The sequence below is a fragment of the Ochlerotatus camptorhynchus genome, unplaced genomic scaffold, assembly GCF_037179485.1.
Source record: "Ochlerotatus camptorhynchus isolate MF236.1 unplaced genomic scaffold, CSIRO-AGI_Acam_v1.1 ptg000008l, whole genome shotgun sequence".
Taxonomy (NCBI): Eukaryota; Metazoa; Arthropoda; class Insecta; order Diptera; family Culicidae; genus Ochlerotatus; species Ochlerotatus camptorhynchus.
The window spans coordinates 3889903-3911917 of record NW_027040500.1 but is presented as its reverse complement, the minus strand read 5'-3'; the positions used below and the strand labels follow the sequence as shown (position 1 = coordinate 3911917).

Below are 22015 nucleotides of genomic sequence, written 5' to 3'. Positions count from 1 at the left end.
TGGTTCAGTTCTAGTGATCTAGAAAGGACGGTTTTCATTAACAGGATTACAATAAGACCATCAATAGAAAACAATTATCTACATACCTTTTCTTTACAATTTTTCATTTCATGCCGCCAAATAGATCAAATATTCCTTTCATGCGTTTCAAAAATCACAGGAAGAAATCGATAAAATGAAGATAACTATCAACGATCCAAAGTGGCGCCCCCCTCCGTTGCATGTGGTCAATGTGAGTGGATTCTCGTGTCCGTCCTGTGTCCACGCACGTTTGTGGTGATTAATTGTCAAACGAGTGCATAATAATTGTCACGCTGCTAGCTCATTCATTAATTCAACCTAAACTGTGTGTCATTATAATCAGACCCATTCAACTCTTATCATGCAAACGAATCCTTGATGAATGGCAAGCGGAATGAGATTATCATACCATTTGTAAATCCGTTACGTTGAAGCTCTGATTTGACTAAATGAGTGAAAACTGTGTGCTTTACCATCCTTTCATTAATTAATAGAAAAAATGATTACATCATTCGTTTTACACTTTCCACAAACCGTTTCTGAGCATTTCAAAGAACTTCACATTGCTGTACTTGTAGCTTCTGCTTCATCATCACCTTGCGATTCCTTATTGACTACACGGCCGATGATATCGACTCAGTTCAGTGGTTTTTCACTCATATACTCGATTTTCCTCGAAAATCTACTCGAATATGAGGAAAATCGACGTGTGATCTACATTTTTGAGAATTTGAGTAAACTGAACTTAGATATGAGCCAGATTCAACGGCCGTGTATGTATGCACTTCACCAGAAACCCTAAACAATTTTCCACTTCTCACCTTGTCAATGCACTCCCATAGGCAATGGTGGCACATGGTCGTGTCGAGCTACTAGCTCACCCACTGAGCCAGAAATATCTTCAAATGAAGTGGAACTCCTATGGAAAGTATTTCCATCTGGCAAATCTTCTATTCTACAGCGTGTTCCTGCTCTTCGTTACAGTTTTCACCTCTCAGCTAATGACAAATACACCGGTAACGCTGACCTCATACATCAACGTAAGTAACCTTCCGATGCAGCACTCTCTCCGTCTAGGCGACAAAAGAAAACTTGTTAAAAGCATCCGAAGTCAAATCACGTCTAACAGGTCTTTATTATAAATTCCACTCACAGGAAAACATAACACTAGCCAGTATCCCAGATGCTGAGCATGACCATCCTCAACCGATAATGATGGCCGCCCGGTCTGAACCTAGACAACATATGCAATACCGCAATCACACTGTCAACGCAGCCGAACAGATGCCTATCACAACTGCAACCCTGGTCTCGGGAGTGGCGATCATTATTTACATATTTTGCAATGCACTCCGAGAGATTCTGCAGGCTTACCAACAAAAATGGCACTACCTGATTGAACCGATCAATTTGGTGTCGTGGATTCTGTACATATCTGCGCTGATTATGGTGCTGCCCATGTTCAACAACGGACTATGCTACAGTGGTAATTTTTCTGCTGCTTCAGTTACGGTGTTTCTATCGTGGTTCAATTTGCTACTGTTTCTGCAACGATTTGATCAGGTGAGTAAAAGAAACGCGATATGTGTTTGACTAAATTAATAAAATATTTCCACAAAACTGAAAGTTAGCACAACTTTTTCTCTCTAAGGTTTAGAAAGTCAAAATTATTATTCTAATTAAGTAGTTTATTTCAACGACTCAATCGCGTTAGCTCTACCGGGTTCGAGAATTCATTGAATCGTTACCAAATTTACTTAACTCTAGGCATAGTAGGAGTTGGACCGAATACTCGCGGCTTAATTCAGGTTAGATGGGTACATTGTAAAAGGATAGAATCAGCGAAGGATCATGGAAGTTACATTACATTAGTCAGGTCAGCACTGGGTCTATTTAGAATTTAGCGGCACATTCTTATAATTGTGTTGCTAAATGTTTCACAAAATTTGGATCATATTGATATGTTTTATGGATCATTTACACATTTTTAGGAGTTTTACTAGGGTTATATAGATCATTTGGGTGTTTTTAAGGAGCATTTTTAAATTTTAAATAGATCATTCAATATTTAGTATATAAAAAAGTATGTTTGCCACTTCGTTGTCTCATAAGAGCGTTGTCACCACACGCAAAACAAATGGCATCAAATGTAAGGGTGGGCGTCTTTCATATTCTGCATGGTTTCCTACAACGAATGTTATGTCAGTTCTTACAATGAACTAAAGCGTACAAACAAGTTTTTCCCTAAATTAATATTTTCGTTTAAAACCTTCACGAGACGATTTTCTAGCCACAGTGAATTTGAAGAAATAAGCATTATTCAAACATTTAACAATCATAAAAATTACAAAATTATTTTAAAAACCTTCGGATGACCACAGTACAGAATGTGTTATTGCGATGAAATATTGCATAGTCTGTTAATTTGTATGCAAAGCTGTAACATAATTTTAAATTTCCCTTCCCAGAGCTGCTTCTCTGGCATCGGTTGCATTGGTACTCAGTACGGAATACAAGATCGACAAATCACCATATTGCTCTACTATAAAAAAAATGATAGATATGCTTGGTGAAAACTTTCTCTGCTACAATTTTGTTTCAGACTACTTTTCGATAAAATATAAGGAACAAAAATTATTAACTTTTATTAACTCTTTATTTGTTCCAAGTTCAAAATAAATTACATTCGCTCCAGTTACTACAGTAACTTACCAGCCTCAATTGTTATGATATATATCTAAGTGTTTTTTTTTTATATTGTTGCCTTGTCAATTCAGTATTTTAACCAGGTCAGCATAACATGGCATGTCAGTATAACAATTGAAATCTTAAAACTATAAACTAACACTAAATCTTATAAGTATAAAGGGAATTAATCATTGCAAAACGATTTTTGCCTGAAGTTATTAATTATTTTGTTGGACATTTCTTCTAAAGTCTTGAGCATGAGCATGAGCATGATTGACCGCCCACGGTTGCTACTCTGTTATTGCCAGACCAGCTGTAATTACACAGAGAACCAATAGACGATGCTTGGGACTAGCAATCATCCTCAATGTGTAAAAACAGATGATCTCGAATTAGGCAATACGCAGGTCAACAAAGGAATGGGTAGGAATGTGTTGACGTGACACTCGCTTTGATGGAAGCCGAGGAGTCCTCTGCACTTCCACGAGGAATCACAGGGATGTTGGGTAAGAGGGTTGGGCAAGCCACTGCAACCGACGATCTTTGAAATCCTAAAACTAGAAGCTACGAAAAAGTACTTAGGCCTTCATTAAGATCCACTTTCATGCGACGTTCAATGTTTCGATTTTCTCTTTACGCATGGTTCAGACAGTCATTTTTTTTTAACTAGTTCGTTTATTTGGTAGGCTCAATCGCGTTAGCTTTACGGAGCCGATAGTTCATAATTCTTTGTTTGTAACAAAATTCACTTAATTCTATGTCTAGTAGGAGTTGGGCCGAATAGTTGCGGCCTACTCGAGATTAGAGAGGTACATTGTCGAAGGATAGGATCAGGGGAGGAGCTTGGGGGTAAGGTTTCGTTGTCTCATCAGAGTGTTGTCGCCAGTATGAATGGTAGTGCGGTTCTAGTTTCATCTGGAGTTCGACCGGCTTTGGTGACCAGTGGGTGACGATGAGACTCATCGAGACGGGGGACAAGACAAACAAAAACTATTAAAGAGAGAGAAAAGACAAAGGAATTAAATTCTTATACTAGACATTTAAAGAAACACATAAACCGATTGCATATAGCAGATATCGCGAGTTCCCAACACGTCTCTGATAGGAACATAGGGTTGTCTTCCTTGAGCCTCAAGAGTATTCAAAAGTCGCTCTCTGGCGGCGTCATTATCCGTACATTGCCAAACTGCGTGATCGATGTCGTCGTAACCGTTTCCACACCGACAGATGTTGCTGTCCACGATGTTTATTCTATTGAGATGAGCATCTAGCGAGTAGTGCACAGTGGTCCAGAATGCAGATTTAGGTGGAATGATATGTTTTGAGCCTGAAATTGAAACTTTAGACTTAAAGTCTCTTCTACAAAGTTGTTCCTTGTAGTTAGGCCCTTATTTTTATGACAATGAATTCTAGGGTGGTTCTTATTATCATTAAAATCAAAAATCTAACTTTTTTGTTTGAATGAATTAAGGTATACATTCTTCGACAAAGTTATAGCTGAGCTAGTTTCAAGCAACTTTGTTGAAAATAACTTTTTTGTATCTCTTAAATTGGCCGATTTAGAGCTATTTTCTTGAATTGAGTTAGGGTGGCGCTAAAAAAAACAGTTTTTTTTTTTAATTATTAATTTATTTGATTAGGCTCAACCGAATTAACTTTACAGAGCCGAGTATTCTTGTTCACTATACAATACATCTTAAAACTACAGTCAAAAGGTACATCACAATAAACATTTTATCTTCGGCTATCCAATAAGCCTCCTCTACCAGAACGGGAGCCGCTTCCAGTGGTTTGATTGTATGGCAGTTACGCCAACGAGGGTCAGAGCGCTTCCATTGCAGCAATGGACGCAAAACGTGGTCAGCACTCACACTCACATCACAAAACGGTTGCTTTCCAAAGTCGACGACGCATCGACCGAAAGAACTGCTGATGAAGAACAATGAGGAGAACCACACAATGGTTGCTGCCGAGTAAACAGACGATCGCGTAACACACATTGAGAGTGGTCTGCTTCTGTCGACAGCCAAGTGAACACTGAAAAAAAAAAAAAGTTATTTTGCTCTAGTTTTCTTATTTCAAATTTCTCCGCAAAGGTGTCTTAAAATGACTTTTAGATCTTTAAAAGACGTAAATTTTCGTTTCAGGAAGCTTTTCAATATCTTTCGCCTATAAAAAGTTATTGACGTTTTTATACTAAAAATATGCACCTTTTAAATGGTAATATCTCTGGTTGGGGCAAACAAAAATAGTTTTTTTACGGCATTTGAAAGGGCGTATGTTATTCTCAATAATATGAAAAAAATGGAGGTATGTTATTTTTTAAACTCGTATAAAATCAATTAGAATTTATTCATCTCTTTTACTATATTTGGGTATATCTTTTTTATTAGAAGAGATAAAGGCAACAAATTCAGCTATAAAACATTCGTCTTAAAGAGTTTTAAAAGTCTCTAACATACGCCCTTTCAAATGCCGTAAAAAAACTTTTTTTTTTGTTTGCCCCAACCAGAGATATTAACATTTGAAAAGTGCATATTTTTAGTATAAAAACGTCAATAACTCTTGATCGGCGAAAGATATTGACAAACTTTGTGCAGCAAAAAATCTAAAGATCTAAAAGTTATCTCAAGACACCTTTGCTGAGAAATTCGAAATAAGAAAAATACAGCGAAAAAACTGTTTTTTAAGAGCCACCCTAACTGAATTCAAGAAAATAGCTCTAAATCGGCCAATTTTAGAGATACAAAAAAGTTATTTTCAACAAAGTTGCTTGAAATTAGCTCAGCTATAACTTTGCCCAGAAATGTATACCTTAATTTATTCAAACAAAAAAGATATTTTTTTTTTTTTAATGATAATAGGAACCACCCTAGAATTCATTGTCATAAAAATGAGGGCCTAGCTATAAGGAACAACTTTGTACAAGAGACTTTTAGTCTACAGTTTCAATTTCAGGCTCAAAACATATCATTCCACCTAAATCTGCATTCTGGACCACTGTGTAGTGGTTGGACATAAGTCTACTCATCACACGAATGAAGTCACGACTTAAGTCCAAGCCTTTAAACCACGCTCTCGAAGAAACATTAGGAAGAATTGAATGTAACCACCGTCCAAGATTTCCATTGTCTCAATCGGTTTGCCAACTCGAAAGGGTATTCTGACGCAATTTATCGTGTGAAATTTTTCTGACGCAATTCATCGTGTGAAATTTGCCTATCACTAAATGCGCCTTCCTGCGCGCCCACCTTTGCGAGAGTGTCCGCCTTCTCATTGCCTGGGATTAAGCAATGTGAGGGGACCCATACAAAGGTAATCATATATCAAGAGCAAATTTTCATTACGTCGAATGTAACAAAGGTAAACAAAGTCGAGCTATCAGTGTCAATCGATGCTCCTGCTATTACACTATATACTGTCCGAATATAGGATCACATCCCATTTTTAAATTTATTTACCAGCCGAATTGCTTTTTGACGTAATCACCTTCCGATCAAAATAGTTTTCAATGTTACTTAAGTCACCCGATTTCTATGGAGATGCCGTTTGACTTAAGTAACAGCACTGAGAAACCCGTGAAAAGTGTACTTTCGTCGTTTTGCTTTCTCATTATTAAAGTGAATAAATCGAACTGTTTGTTGCTAAGATGATTTCGGTGGTCATAAAATGATGAATGGGCTGCACGTAAGGAGACGTAATTGATAATTTTCCCGAATATCCTGGTAAATACACTTTGACTTAAGTAACAATAGGGGCCACCAAACGACGTATAATAACTTTTGACTCAAAAACCAGTATTTCTTAGCATGAAAGCTAGCGATTTGCCTTTGTATGATTAAAACCCGGCTAAATATGTTAAACATTGCTATCATTATAAGATTATATGTGTTTAATTGGAAATAGGAATAACTTTTCGGTCATCAAAACAAAACTTTATTTTTCTCGGATCGGTGCGAATGTTACTTACGACATAATGAAAATTTGCTCTTGATATGATCTTTCGACCAGTACATTCATCTGCTCCCTTACCTTTCAAAGGAAATAAGATGAGTGCCTACTTAGTGTTCAGATAATCATAACAAGCTATGACCGACGTGACGATTGTTTAAGACCTGGTTAAACAAGCTATTCAAATGAAATCCAGAACAACATGTGAAAAGGGCATACAAGCTTTTTGTAAACAAACCTTTGTAGGCCCTTTTCTCACCAACCGAGGATCGCCCACGCAAACCAGCAATATCATCGGGAAGGGGAAAGTGTCCCCTACACGGTGATGTTAAAGGTTTGCGTTGGTGTCATATGGGTGGCGAGAAAAGGGCATAAGAAGGTTTGTTTACAAAAAGCTTGTATGCCCTTTTCACATGTTGTTCTGGAAATTACGTTCTCGAATTTCACTTGGAATGTAATGAACAACAGAAATACGCGATAATTCATATTTTCAGCGGTTGATGCTTAATTTTATATATACTAACGGTACTGCCTACGACTACGACGGCGCCTACGACAACGACAACAGCGAATTTGTAACTTACCATTTGTCTAGGATAAACACCTTTGCCCGGCACCTCCGCTGGTTCTTCATGTCCGCTATCTGTCACTGTTTGTAAAATATCTAATAGCAATTACCTTTGTTGTAATACTTCCTGTATTGCCATGGTCATCTGGGAGGAGGTTCGCATCTAGTGTTTTCCCCAGGAACCGTTCACGGCCATCAGCTACCGCCCGTCCAGTCTTGGGCGTATCCAGCGAGACATCCTTCAGCTTACTCACAATCTCCGTCAGTCGATGCAAATCGCAGGCACACTTACGGTAGTTACAAAAAAAAACACACCCGTGCAAATAAACGGATCCAATAAACGTCACTCTTGCGAAAGCACACCCGTCGTCGTCGAACGGCAAAAAAGGAATCGGTGGGCAATTTTGTGATACGGATTTCCAAAATCAAACGGGAATGCATGAATTTCACCACACCCAACTGCGAAACACGTTCAGAAGTACTTTTGGTACACTTTCGTTCGAATTTTTTCAAAAATAGTTGCGAGTGAACCAATATCATCACCGCGTAAATAAACTAAAATTAAAATTATCACTCGCGATGCCACAAATTTCTGGACCGGGCGAAAAAATCAAACAACGCAGATAGCGTTAAATCTTCTAATGCTTGCAAACATGATGGATTCTAAAACTTCTCGGAAAGCGAGAAAACCACCACTCACACACGTATAACCGTCCGGGAGGCAGAGTGCCAGCGCTAATCCGGCAAATTCAGCCGAAAACTATGAAAGCGAATGCACGCACAAAACAGAGAACAAACTTAATACACAACCTATCCAAATGCGTTCGAAACTCGACTCCTGGACATTTCTTCCTTTTAGAAGAAATTCTTCGAAATTCTATGTACCTCGGTAGTACTGTACTAGGGAGGCAACATCAAAATCACCTTCAGAACTTTGTTCTGAATCCTTTGAAGTGCTTTTTTCCTGATAGTGCAACAGCTAGACCATATCGCCACAGCATAAATGATGGCCGGTCTAAAAACTTATTTAAATATTAGAAGTTTATTCGTCAGGCAAAGTTTAGACTTCCTGTTTATAAGAGGATACAAACATTTTATATATTTGTTACATTTGGCTTGAATGCCTTCATTGTGATGTTTAAAAGTTAATTTTTGGTCAAGTACTAATCCAAGATATTAAGACTACTACTAGGTTTCAAAAAGGAAGCTCTAGGCTTATGTGGAAATATTATAAGTTGAGTTTTGGAAGCGTTGGGAGAAATCTTCCATTTTTGTACATAAGAAGAGAAAATATCTAAACTTTTCTGCAGTCTGCTACAAATAAGTTGTCCAAATTGTGTTTCCCCAAAGTTTCAAAAACTTTGGTTTCAAATGAAGAAAGAATTTTATGTTTGATTTGTCTATGAACAATGATGGCAACGCCACCAAAGACTCCATCAAGACGGTTATTTCTATATATGAAATAATTTGCGTCCCTTTGGTCAGGTTTAAGGAACGTTTCAGTTATAACGGCAATATGCACGTTATGAACTCTCAAAAAGTTAAATAGCTCGTCTTCATTATCTTTTAGATATCGAGCATTCCAATTTAAAATATTTAATGATTTAAAATTCATTAGTGAATTTCAAAGTCATGACAATATTGTTTGCTAATTTTACTCCAGTTTGAATAGCATCAAACATGGAATTAGTTTTAAGCATATCAGTAATCATGTCAATTAATGGGGCAGTAATGCTTCCTAAGTCAAAATTGTCAAAATTTCCGTTAGAATTACGTTGGTTAGTATTTTGATTTCTACCCGCTGCAATAGCAGCATAGCATATAGCTCCATTAACTCGCTGAACATTGTTAGCAGCGAGAGGAGTAGGTAGGGTAGAGCGCTACTTCGTCGTAATCGCCCATTTCCGTTCTATCGATCAGAAAAGATCAATAATATCAATGATTTCACCGTGCACAAATCAATAATAGGTTTGTTCCGATGCGCTAGTTCATTAGCTACAACATAAACCCTGTTAGAGCGCATTGTATGAATATTTACGCTCATTGTTCTCAAAACAAAAGAAGCGCTTCTAGCGAATCCCCTTTTTCTACGTTTATCCGTAGGACGAAGAAAATCTAATGGCGTTTCAATGCGTTAGGACGGAATTGAAACTCGTAGAACGAATTTAGAATCAAGAAGCAGTGTTAGATTTTAGACAATATCTCATCAATTTGTGATTCTTTATCAAATCCAACGGTACGTATGGAAAGGTGAATAAATTTGCAAGTCATCTTTGACAGAAATATTCCATTTTTTGTTTAAATTCGTTCAGAAAAGAGAGGTAAAGCGCGGGTTGTGCTTAGTAGGACGGAAATTAGATCAAAAACCCTACAGATGAAAAAATTGAAGCAGGGGTGATATTTGTACCTACGGGTACGAATGTAGAATTTGTTCCTCGCTGACCGTTGTTAACAGCAGAGTAAGTTGTAACTGTTCGGAAACGTGGAGCGTTTCCTACCTGTTGCTTAGAACGGGATTGTAGGATCGCTTTGCTAGTCTTACATTCCCAAAAATAGGATTTGTGGTTTTCACCACAATTTGATCATTTAAATTTCTTATGATCTTCCTTCACAGGACAGTCGTCCTTTGCGTGAGAGGAATCACCACAATTCATGCGTTTAGCTGTTCCGTGACCCCACCCCTGGCACTTACGGCACTGGTTGAGGTTTTGAAAATTTCCTCCAGTCTTCCTGAAGTGCTTCCACTTCACTCGGACATGGAGCATAAGGCTAGCTTTTTCCAAGGCCTTAAGGTTGTTTAGTTCACTAGACTTGAAGTGAACTAAATAAAAATCATTAGAAATCCCGGTGCGCGCACTTCCAGGACGGGATTTCATTTCATTTTGATTACTTGGAGTGGAAAAACTCCAAGTAATTTTGCCAGTTCATCTTTGATCTGATCCAGGGATTCATAACTGGGCAGTCCTTCCATGACAACCTTGAACACACGTTCAGTTTTTGTGTCGTAAGTAAAAAATTTGTGTGTGTTCTCAGTAAGATACTTGAGAAGACAAATCCGTCCAAGGTTTCAGCCAATATGCGGCATTCACCCCGACGGCCAATTTGCAGTGAAAACTTAAATTTCACGAAGTTCAAAAGTTCCGTGCGAAGAGCATGGAAATCAGAAGTGGTTATCTTGGCATTAGGCCGGGAAAGTTTACTAGAATGTTTCCTGGATGATGGATCATTCTCATCATCCGTGAGCAAATCAAATTGATTACTCAAATTAAATTCATCAGAAGGGGGATCAAGAGATTGCCCTTTTCTTTTGCACTTAGGCGCCATAGCGACAGTAAATTTTTTTATCCAAATCAACTTCCAAGCAGATTACTATAAGAATCTGAAAGATCGAAGAGGAATTTTCCAAATCGATATCCAAGCAGGATAACCTCGGGTAGGGTCCACACAAGGATCAAAGAGGAATAAGAGTCAAACAAGGAACAAAATGTACAGGTATATTGGGCACGGAAAAGTGCTGGTAAATTTAGGTAGAAACAACACTTCCTTCAGCAAAATTCAAATAGATCCACACGGCAAGAGAGCACGATGCGGACTGAAAGTTATTAATGATTCAATTTTTTGGTGTCTTATCAACTGTTCAGCAGGTTTGGTTACATTGGTGTTTCAGGCGTGTAGAATACACGATAAGTTAAGTTTTAACAAGTAGTTCCACTCGCTTTCTATCCAAAAGTAAGTTAGTTGTACCCAAAAGTAGGTAAATAAGATTATACTCAACGTTGGGTTCCCACACTTTACTACCCCGGTTTTGTGGTTTTGCTCCTCCGTTTTTGACAACATTAGAAAGAGAAAAGGAGACAAACTAGTCAAAAGTAGGTAAAAGTTAACTGGCCGTTAAGTACTTTTTTCTTACAGTGTAGAGCACAAAAATCATGGCTACTATGTTATACTGTAGAATACAATGTTGCTCACAAGATAACTGCTTGATCATGTCATGAGATTATCAATTTCTTAAACAATTAATATCTGCAAAGTTGTAGGGGCCTCCCTTTGCTCAGTAGTGCAGCACAAAGCAAGACCATGTGGCTGGGTTTAATGCTCGGTCCGGTGTAGGAATTTTTCGGGTTGGAAAATTTTTCGACTTCCCTTGCCTAGAAGCATGATTGGACTTGCCACACAATTATACCAATGCAAAAATGGTACAGGCATCGAAAAGCTCTCAATTAATAACTGTGGAAATGCATCTAGAACACTAAGTTGAGAGCAAGCAATAAGCTAATATGCGAAATGCAATAAGCTTGAAATGCGAAGAAGAAGAATACGAAGAATAAGAAAGTTGTAATTTTCCGTAAGAATTGTTATAGTACTTTTTAACAGTGGAATATCGAAGAAGTTTAGAAGACAATGAACACAAAGATTGGATTTATTATAGCAATATCCATATAAACTTCTTTTGACTTGTGCCAGGTCAGTATCTTACCAACCCGAGCAAAGCCGGATATCAAAATATTATCGAAATTATATCAAATTCTGTTTTAAAACATATTTTCATACTATCAATTTTTTATTAGATTATATTTATTATTTATTACTCTGTGATTTTTAAAACAAATTGCATTCAAATTTGTTGCAATTTGAAGTCACACTCTCGATCAAAAATAGAGGCGAAAACAAAATCACGTGAAAAATGGATAGAGTGTACTTAAATGACAGAGCATATGTTTGGTCTATTTTAAAACATAGCATGGAAAACCCACCCCGAAATTGTTTGGCTGCACCACTAAAACGAGGAAATATAGCTTTAAAATGTTAAAGCAAACCATCTTCCTAACCAAGTGTCATTTGACTGATTCCACACTGTTTTCATTTCTTCCTTCTCCAATAGGTCGGAATCTATGTGGTGATGTTTTTGGAGATTCTTCAAACGCTCATAAAAGTGCTGACGGTATTTTCAATTTTGATAATTGCTTTTGGCCTAGCATTCTACATTCTTTTGTCGAAGGTAAGTTCTACGAAATTGTGCCATGTGAACGTGCTTGCTGATTGTAATTATGCGAAATGAGATCAAAAGAATATTTGCTAGTTGGCAAATGAAAAAGCAAACACGTGAAAGTAGCATAAACACAATTTATCATGTTCAGTTTGTTTTCTTTGAAAGTTGCACCATTTAAATTATCCACTTGGTTTGTGCTACCATTACAAAACCAATTATTTCCTAGCACGTGTACTTTGGTTTGCTAAAGTTTTGATTAAATGAGTTCGTATGTAGTTAAATCTTATTGCAATTAATGAAATCGTAAAATATTCGTAATACAAAATATGAACTTTGTCCGGCAACATTTTTGCAACAGCAAACATCAAATGAAATACATACGCCATTCCATGATGGAGGTTAACAAACCTTTGTTTTTTACTAAATGTCTCGTTTGAAATGCACGTGCCGCTAGGTATCTAGGACGGCTGACACACAGGTTAACCACTTGTCGTTCGCATCAATCCCGATGTCGTTACTGAGAACCTTTTCCATGATGCTCGGAGAGATGGATATTCTCGGAACATATGTGCAGCCCTATTACCAAAATCATCTCCTGTATCCCATTCCATCGTTCGCGATTCTGTGTAAGAAAGACAGTTATTAAATTTTTCTCGTGTTTATGTTGTCATGTGCAGATGCGTACACAGTAATATAGCTCGTTCGACATTTGTTCAATTTCAGGCCTCTTCATGATACTGATGCCAATCCTGCTGATGAATCTACTGATCGGTTTGGCAGTCGGTGATATTGAATCGGTTCGACGAAATGCCCAGCTAAAACGGTTGGCTATGCAAGTGGTTTTACATACGGAACTGGAACGGAAGTTGCCTCAAATGTGGCTCGAAATGGTCGATAAGATGGAACTGATTGAGTATCCAAACGAAAAGAAATCCAAACTGGGATTTCTGGATTCAGTATTGCGTAAGTGGTTCTGTAATCCATTCACCGACGAATGCAAAGGTTAGTTTACATGATGTCCACGACGTTTTAATCTAATCAAATAACCGATTTCTCGTTCTACAGGAGGAATTGATTTTGTACTGGATAATAACGAAGACTATGTGGCTACTGAGCTGGAGAAACAAAAACGAAAGTTAAGAGAAATAAGTTCTGCATTAGATAGCCAGCATCAACTCCTCCGGTTGATTGTGCAGGTAAGCGAGTTATCAGTTGTTTTGGTTTGTTTCAGCCTTAGGTACAATAATTAGGGACACAATGCATTATTTATTATTTTGAGCGACATTTACTTTCTCACATTCAATACTCACTCACTCACTCCTGTGCACATCCAGGGGCAAAAAGGACCAACGTGAAAAATTTCCATCCAGGGGCTTATTGCATAATGAAATCTACAAGTACACTGTAGTCGGGGGCAGGAGATATGTAATGCGTATTTTTTTATGTTGGCTCCCATTTGCATGGAATGATGGTGAGAAAATCCCTTAACAGTTCGTATTTTACACAGGCCAACATCCAGACTAGTGTCTTTAGATGAGATAACCAGTCTCCAGCAAAGTTGTTACTCATTATTTTTAAAATCTGAAACTTTTTTTTATGATCGTGTGTAGGAGTGTCATTTTTTTTCATGTATGTTATCCAAATTCCACACACAAAATTCAAACTTAAAGCGTTTGCTCATTTTTCAACCAAATGAACTGAATCTTTCAGAGTATGGTTTTTCCACCTAAAGGAACAAATCTGGGGGTCGGCCCATGGAAAATTAGATTTTTTTGTGTGGACCAGTCTAATGTTAACTCATGTAATTTTAACGTAGTAGAGTCAGTACACAATATTTTTTAATGTAGATTTACACCAAAAAATTGTGATTTTTTCTAAGTACGCAATTTGATTACTTTTGGCCCAAAACTGATAATATGATTGAAATAAGCTCGTTATATAATGTACCGTTTCGAGAAAAAAAACGTGTTCCGTGTAAAAAGCGACTTTTGGGGAAACTGCGTGAAAACCGACTCCAGTGTACTTGTAACTTGTAATTCAATGTATTTTAAATGTGAACTACAAGATAAAATTTCTTGTAAATGTCATAATGCAATTGGCCCAGGTTCGATTTCTGCCGATTTTCTTGATTTCCTTGTTCATGCTCCGTCACCATGAGCCCCCTGCGTCTGCTTCTGCTGCGAAGTCCTGTTGCTTTCCAATCCTAACGTTTGCATGACTCAGATTTCGTTTCCACCCACGACAGGCTGACACACTTTCACTTCTATCCTAGAATTTCTGTAGATATCGGCTTCTGATGACATCGACAATGGAGCTCAGTATACTATGATGCACCTAGAAAACTTTCAGGAAGTATTCTGAGGACTTTATGAGCTTGTCTAGGGGAAATCAGAGCGGATCCGGTGTTGGACTGGTCCAAGGGACTTCAAAGCGGATCCGGTGGTTTCCCTTGAAGAAGCTTAATGGCTTCAAAGGCTTATGGAATCTTGGGAACGAGTCTGAAGTGTTTGAGAAGTTGGGTGAACTTCGGGTCAAATCGGAAAATCCTCAAAAGCAGGAACATGGGCTTAAGAGAACAGATTCGAAATATTTCATGCGGAAGGTCCGAGATACGTCCAATGTAATAAACAAAACTCAAAAACTACATTCGTAACGACCCAAGTAACATTTTACGTTTTATGAAGTACTACAAGACTACTATAAAAGATCATTCATACAAGCCTTTGACAGCTTTGCCTGGCCTGCCCTGGAGAAGGTTTTGAAGGGCATATTTTCAAGGCACTTCAAGATTGATTTGCTGCAAAAAGGTTGTACGAGAGACACTTGAAATTCTTATTAAAACTGCAATAAATGCCATTTGGCATCAATACTTGTGCCATTTGCCTTTGACGCTTGCTAAGCGAACTAAAATTAAAGCATCTATCAAGATGAAAAAAGATCCATAAATATCATCCGATATTGCCAAATTCTTCATCATTAAAGTGAAAGAAATACCAAAACTATCGAAACTTCAGAAGATCAGAAAAAAATAACTCAACCTTCCGAAAACGTTGATTTTACTAGTTATTTTCAATTTAGGAAACAAAACATAGTATTTTTTTATATTAATCGTTGCGAGATAATTTGATAATTTTCGTAGTGTCTATTACTGCTCATTGATAAATTGATGGGAATAAAGTTATTTTCAAGGAAAAACATCTTGAAAGCCATAGGCAGTAAAAAACAAATGGAATAATAACAATCTGGCGATAGCATAGACATTAATTTTCCATAAACCGTTTGTGAAAAAAAGCTGTTTTGCTTTCATAAAATTACTAACACATGCAAAACGTTTTGATGCGGCTTTTATGACGATAATTTTCAAACTGATTTATTTTATCTGAAGCCATTTTGCTTGATCCTTTTCCGTACAGTTTTATGACGGCATTAATGATGGCAAAGTTGCCTGGAAAAGTTAAACGTCAAAACTTGTTTATCTTTCGATAGTTGTGTTGTGTGATCATTTCAAAGAGGTTATACTCCAGCGATGGATCAACAAGTTGCGGGACATACTCGATAAGGGCGACTTTCATCCATTGGCAGCCATCAATCAGGAAGTGAATCTACATAACATGGAACAAGTGGAAGTACAATCGTTCCCAAAAAGTTTCCCTTCTCCCGGATGAAACGATGAAGTTTATGTGCGCTTGCTTGGATTTTTTGGAACAGTTGACCCTTTCACGGATCCATCTTTTTTGTTTAATTTGTAAGCAGTGAAGAGTTTTGTTATATATTGACATTTAAAAAGCAACAATAGGGGTAATGGCTCTATTAATGGCTGCTATTTATCAATTTTATCTAGATGAACGCGTCATTGGGACGGTACTAATGGATATTTTTGGTCGCTATTGAAAATTTAGTTGATTGCTGAATTTATGTATGGGCCCAAATTAGGGGCATTTAGGCTGACATTACATCCATTTTCCCTATATCCTTTTTGATCCCGTTTGAAACCAAACGGTTTTATAATTCCTTTTATTATGATAAAACACCTTTATGGAGTATTTGATTGATTAACTGAACAGTTTAATAAAAGGATAGAGTGCTGCATTAAATTCATTTTAAAACCAGACACTTTCTGACGTTATCGTCAGATTTCAAAAGGTTTTTAAAACATCATAAAGCTGAACTACTTATCAAGAATGTTTTGCAATATTAAATGCTGTATTTAAACTAAAAATATTGTTTATTATTGTTTAAGAAAAAACTATTTTCCAAGAGTGCTAGAAATAGTGCCAGAAATAATTTAAAGCATATAATGATTTTCAGAATCAATTTTCTCAAAAATTCGTAAGGGAACACATAATACCATCAGTTATTCTAACAGTCAGCTGTGCATTGCCCTTCATTTCAAAAATATATATTCTTCTGGACAATATCGGACTTACAAGTACCGTAAAACAGGGTATCTTTGATACTGCTTTGGTAGCTTTAATATAATGAATTAAATTTACTCTCTGCACTATTTCCAAATTGGAAACGTTAGTTTCATTTTGTAGCTTAGAGTTGATCATCTCTTTTTGCCAGTGGTGGCTGAGGGGGGAGATACCCCTCACCATCCCTCTCGAACTGGGGAGTTTGGTAAAGAAAGATGATCATCCGGATTCGTACCTTCCTCAAAGCTGTCCTTGCTCGCTTTCTACACTCTATATACAATGTTCACACTGCCGTACTCTAACGGAATTATCAACTCTATACTTTCATCTCCTCATCTATCGTATAAAAATTACCACTTTAAGACTGTAATTTGAAACTAAGCATTTTCAACTATACCAGAAGTAATACAAACATAAATAGTTAAAGATATTTTACATATTTACCAAATATCTTTAAAAATAACTATTTTCTTGTTTTTCGCCTGACTGAAAAGACACTCCAACAATCACTTATTAAATGTATTTCCGACACAGCCATCACAAATTCAATATTGTCTTCTTATTGCTTATGATGTTTCTGATTAAATACTCATCCAAAGTTGCATATTTCTTGAACTAAATTGTTTAAGATACAAGCATGTGTTTCATCGAGTATTATCAAAGTAACCCCTTAACAAACAAAAATTATGTTTGATCACACGACAACAAAAATAGTGCAAATGCAATAATTTCCATTAAACATATAAACAAACAAATTTATTCTAGGATACTCAGTACTCAGTACTCAGATTTGAAAAACATTAATTGTTGTAAAATCTATTTGAATATATGCAAACAAAAAACTATCAAAGCTACCCCGTTTTACGGTATTGATAAACGAATACTGATAAAAGTATTCATTTAAACGAATTTAAAGAAAATATAACCACCAAGACGTGAGTTTCAGATAAATTTTACAATGCTCCCAAACTTTTGTCGATTGCTACCCACTTTGAGAAATTCCATACGATCGCGATCCACCAATATTGAATACAAATGTAATAAAGTTGAAATGATCTAAACAAAATACAAAATAATAACTACAGAATAATGGTATATAAGCTAAAATAGATGTATACGATAAAATTCCGCTAAATGTCAAATCACTTCAAAACGCATGAGTAGTATTCCAATTATATTGAGGGACACTTCAAAACGATGAAATGGTGTAAAACACGTCCTGAAAATCTTGAAAATAATCATGAACACACCGACAAATACAAAAAAATGGCCTTAAAATAGCTAAACTAGCCTATAATTACCAAAATAACTTTAATACACTAAATAACCTAGAATAACTTTAAATACGCCAAAATGGGCCAATGATCTCCAAAACGATCAGACAACTTATAAACTAGGTCTGGTGAAGACGTAATACTTTTCGAACCAATTTTAACTGGCAAAATCAATTCAGTTTTGCTGTTATTTTAAGAAGGGGACAGATAGGAGGTATTGAAATTTGAGTGAAAAGTCACCCGTTATTTTTTTTTTTCGGAAAAAAAATGATTCATAATTATGAGATAAATAGTTTTTTTAAATTATTAAGTTCTTATCAATTATCTAATGTTATGATTTGAATCGTCTTTTCTAAATTTTCAACTTCAGCAATTTCTTAAACAACTGAACTCGAAATACTGTGTAATGTGAACTTAACAAAAACAGTTGTTTTATCGGTGCACTTGCAATGTAGCTTTAAAACGTCGCGTGACATCGCATTTCAACTGCTTACGAGAAACGAAAAAATTGTACTACCAACTTGACATCGAGAGGTGACAACCGATGGATGACTACGATCTGTCTTCGCCAGACCTAGACATTTAGAAATCATTACCGACTTCCCTGCTTCAACAGCTGAACGTTCGGTAAAATTGTGACCCTCATTTCAAAAGCTGTTTCACTAAATTTTAATTTCTAATTACTGTCAGCCTTGTTTAAATAATACAGTCTTGCCATTGGGGTGAAGTTTTCTTGTTTTGAAGCTTTAAAACTCATGAATTAGAATGCCTGATTTTTTTCAGCTTTTGAAAATTCGGTAAAAATTACCAAAATCGGTAATCATTTCTTAGTGTGTATCGATCTAGAAACATCAAAATGGTTAAAAAATCGACAAACATTTAAAAAAATGCAAAAATGACCTTGAAATCACCAAAATAGTCTTGAAATTAAATGCTAGTAAAGTCCTGTAATCACCAAAACAACCTTTAAAAAACGCCCAAATAACCCATGTTTCACAGAAATGGCATTGAAATATCTTGATGATTTTAAGAACACCAAACTATTTGAGAAAGTAAGATTCTGTTAAGAGGTTTACGTTTACCTAAGTATATGAATATTTTAATGCTTCTGCCCCTACTGCTCTTTATTGAGGTCCTGAGCAACTGTGCCAAATTTAAACTCACTTTGTTAGGTTCTGGATTTACGGAAGAACTTTAAATGTACGAACGAAACTTTTGCGAACTTAGATTGTCAAAAATTTAAAAAATGCACAATTTTAAGCAAACCTGAGACTTAAAAAATTATCAAGACAGGCAAAATGTTGTCAAAATTCAAATAGCTAAACTGGGTGATGCGGAGACGGTCCAAATCGATCCAATTTCAAGCTGTCAAATTGAACTCTCAATCAATCTGTTACTCTTTTGGTGTGACGAAATGAATATAAGTATTGCAGTCCATCAATATTAAAAACTACAAGGGACAGCCTTAGGGTTGATGCATATATTATGTCGCGCTCTAAGAGGGGAGGGGAGGTCTAAGATTTTGTGACAAGCAATGCATTAGGTATAGGAAAAACGTCACGATAGGGGGGAGGGGGTAATTTTTTGCTCGATTCAGCGCGACATAATTAATGCATCTGCCCTTATGGGGTTGAACGCAATGGTGACGTCGGACTACGTGGCCTTAAATAATAAATCTTATTTGTTAACTGCAGCATGAGCTTGTGTTTTGTGTAGGAATAGGAATTTGAGCGGGGTTCTTTCTATTTATACTCTTTAATATGACGCACTTGACATAGATGGCCCACAGCAACTCACAAAGAGCTACTAATTCCGATCAATAGCGGTACGGGTTCTTCCTCCTTCTATAGATGCTTATGTGGGCTGCAGCTCTTTGCTTGCAGGCAGTCTTTCGTTGTGTACTGGAGAAAACCACCACTCACCACGCGGTGATTGATTAAACACCGTTTGGTGAGACCACATGGAATTCAATTTTGACAGCTGTGTTAGGGAAATCGCTTTTCGCAGGCTGCTTGCGGGGAGCCTTTCGTTGTGTACTGGAGAACACCGCCACTCACCACGCGGTGATTGGATAAACACCGTTTGGAGAGTCCGGATGGAATTCAACTTTGAAGTCTGTGTTAGGGAAATCGCTTTTCACAGGCAATTGGTAATAATTTTAACTATCAAAGCAACAGTGGCACATTCGTGCAATTTTCAATAGTGACATTTTGAAAAATGATAAAGTCTTAAATTTAACAGATGCGAAGAAATATATCTGATCGATTGGTGATAAAATTATTGAAATTGGTTCAGGGGTAGCTGAGTTATTAACGTTCAAAATCTTTCATAATTTTCTTACATGTTCCATTTTTGGTTTTCACAAAGTGTACCCCCATATTTAAATCACAAATGTAGTCCTACGTCAAAATGTTCAAGTTTATCTCAAATCATTATAATAATAGTGTGATGCAGTGACAATGTAAGCCACATTGTTTCAAACATATCGAAACAACTGATTAATTTTTTTCATTAAAAATTGGTATATTTTCCTTCACTCTAATCATTCTCGAATTAACGAAGGTAAACAAACAATCGTAGAGTCACGATTGATCTTTAGGCATAAAACTTTAGGCATAAACGCTTGCTGCCAGCCAATGGTAAAGAATAGCACTGCCAACATTGAATAGAACCCACATCGCATCATCCAAGGCCTAAAGTAAAAAATAATAACTTTTTGCACAGAAGTCGAATCAATTTGCTATGTATCAGGTTTGGTCGAAATTCAGCAAAAACAAATACAAAATACACATGACCTTTTAAATTGAGAGTTATTGATTAATCATATAATCACTAACAGTATTAATTGTTTTGCAATGATTAATCATTTATTATATTTTTGAAATTAAGTTTATTCATTAATCTTTAATCATAGAATTTGAAAATAAAATCACTTATATAAAATCATGCATAGAGAAATTTAAATCATCAATACTCTGCTTATTTAACCGCAACCTGGCAATGGCCATTCAATGTTTATAACTTTTTACCGGCACTATCGTTTCAGAAAATGGAAATCAAAACAGAAGCAGATGACGTGGACGAAGGCGTTGCCACCAGTGACGTAAAAAGCTTCGGTGCCCTGCGAGGGCCTGGTGGGACTACATCGCGTTGGTCTTCGCCAAGGATTCGAAAAAAACTACGAGCAGCAATTAGCTTTAATAAATCAATTAGCAAATAAAGAGCACCAGACAAAGTAATGATTCGAGCATCGATTTTTTTATTGTTATTGTAAGACATAGAATATAAGGAAAATATTTTATACAAGCTTAGAACATTTCAAGAGCTACTACCATTAACGCCGATTGATGTGCAATTATTCTGAAACATAAGTCAAGTGGTCCTGAAAAATACAGGGTTGAAATTAGTGTTTCTTTGTGCCTAAAAGTATTGTGTCATATAAGTGTTAATAAATTAACGATCCAAGAATCAAGTAAGTTAGCAAAAGGGAATAATACGGCACACAGTGTGATGGTACAAGATGGCTCAGAAGGGATCAACAAGGTCGATTATCATGTTTTGATTGTATGGCATATTGCTATGATCAATATTTTAGTTAATCCAAGTTGGCTTCAATGTCCAATGAGCTATTGTCTCAAACTAAGCACATAACCCATTTGTTCCTAATTGCCACGTGACTCGCCTTTGTGCTAAACAAAAATGCATGAAATACGTCTATGTTTAAAGACTATTGCAAAATTAATATTTAAAGTTTATAACTTTGTGTCAAGTTGTGCTTAATTAAAGTATGTGTGTTTGTCACGAAGTGGTTGAGTTTACATTGGAAAGAAATACCAGCAATCAGGAGTCATATAACCAACCAACATGAAAGATTTGCATATACCCGGTTTAGTATACGTTATTTTTTATAAAACATAGAATGTTTAAATAAAGATAGAAGGATTAATCATTTTCAATTAATTTCACTACCTTATATGCGTGAAATATGAAACACGCAGAGGATAAGCATGAAATACGCAGAGGATAAACAAATAAGATAGTGGAATAAATGGAAATTTCTAATCCTTCTCTCTTTCGTTATACATGTATTCCACTAAGACGCCACCCA

General features: G+C 36.4%; 1 protein-coding gene across 4 annotated transcripts in view; it reads left to right on the top strand.

The window, feature by feature from the left end:
* TrpA1 (Transient receptor potential cation channel A1) overlaps positions 1-21222 on the top strand; it is a 90113-nt gene extending 68891 nt beyond the window's left edge. For 2 of the 4 annotated variants that reach the window (XM_065218304.1, XM_065218323.1), the window contains 8 exons: positions 125-232; positions 864-1061; positions 1177-1584; positions 12111-12227; positions 12673-12844; positions 12942-13220; positions 13284-13414; positions 20954-21222. In XM_065218304.1, the coding sequence (XP_065074376.1) occupies positions 125-232; positions 864-1061; positions 1177-1584; positions 12111-12227; positions 12673-12844; positions 12942-13220; positions 13284-13414; positions 20954-21127 (1587 nt within the window). In that variant the 3' untranslated portion in view covers positions 21128-21222. The remainder of the gene's footprint in view (positions 1-124; positions 233-863; positions 1062-1176; positions 1585-12110; positions 12228-12672; positions 12845-12941; positions 13221-13283; positions 13415-20953) is intronic. The other 2 variants (XM_065218332.1, XM_065218312.1) reach the window with 1 other exon arrangement.
* The last annotated feature ends 793 nt before the right edge of the window (positions 21223-22015 follow it).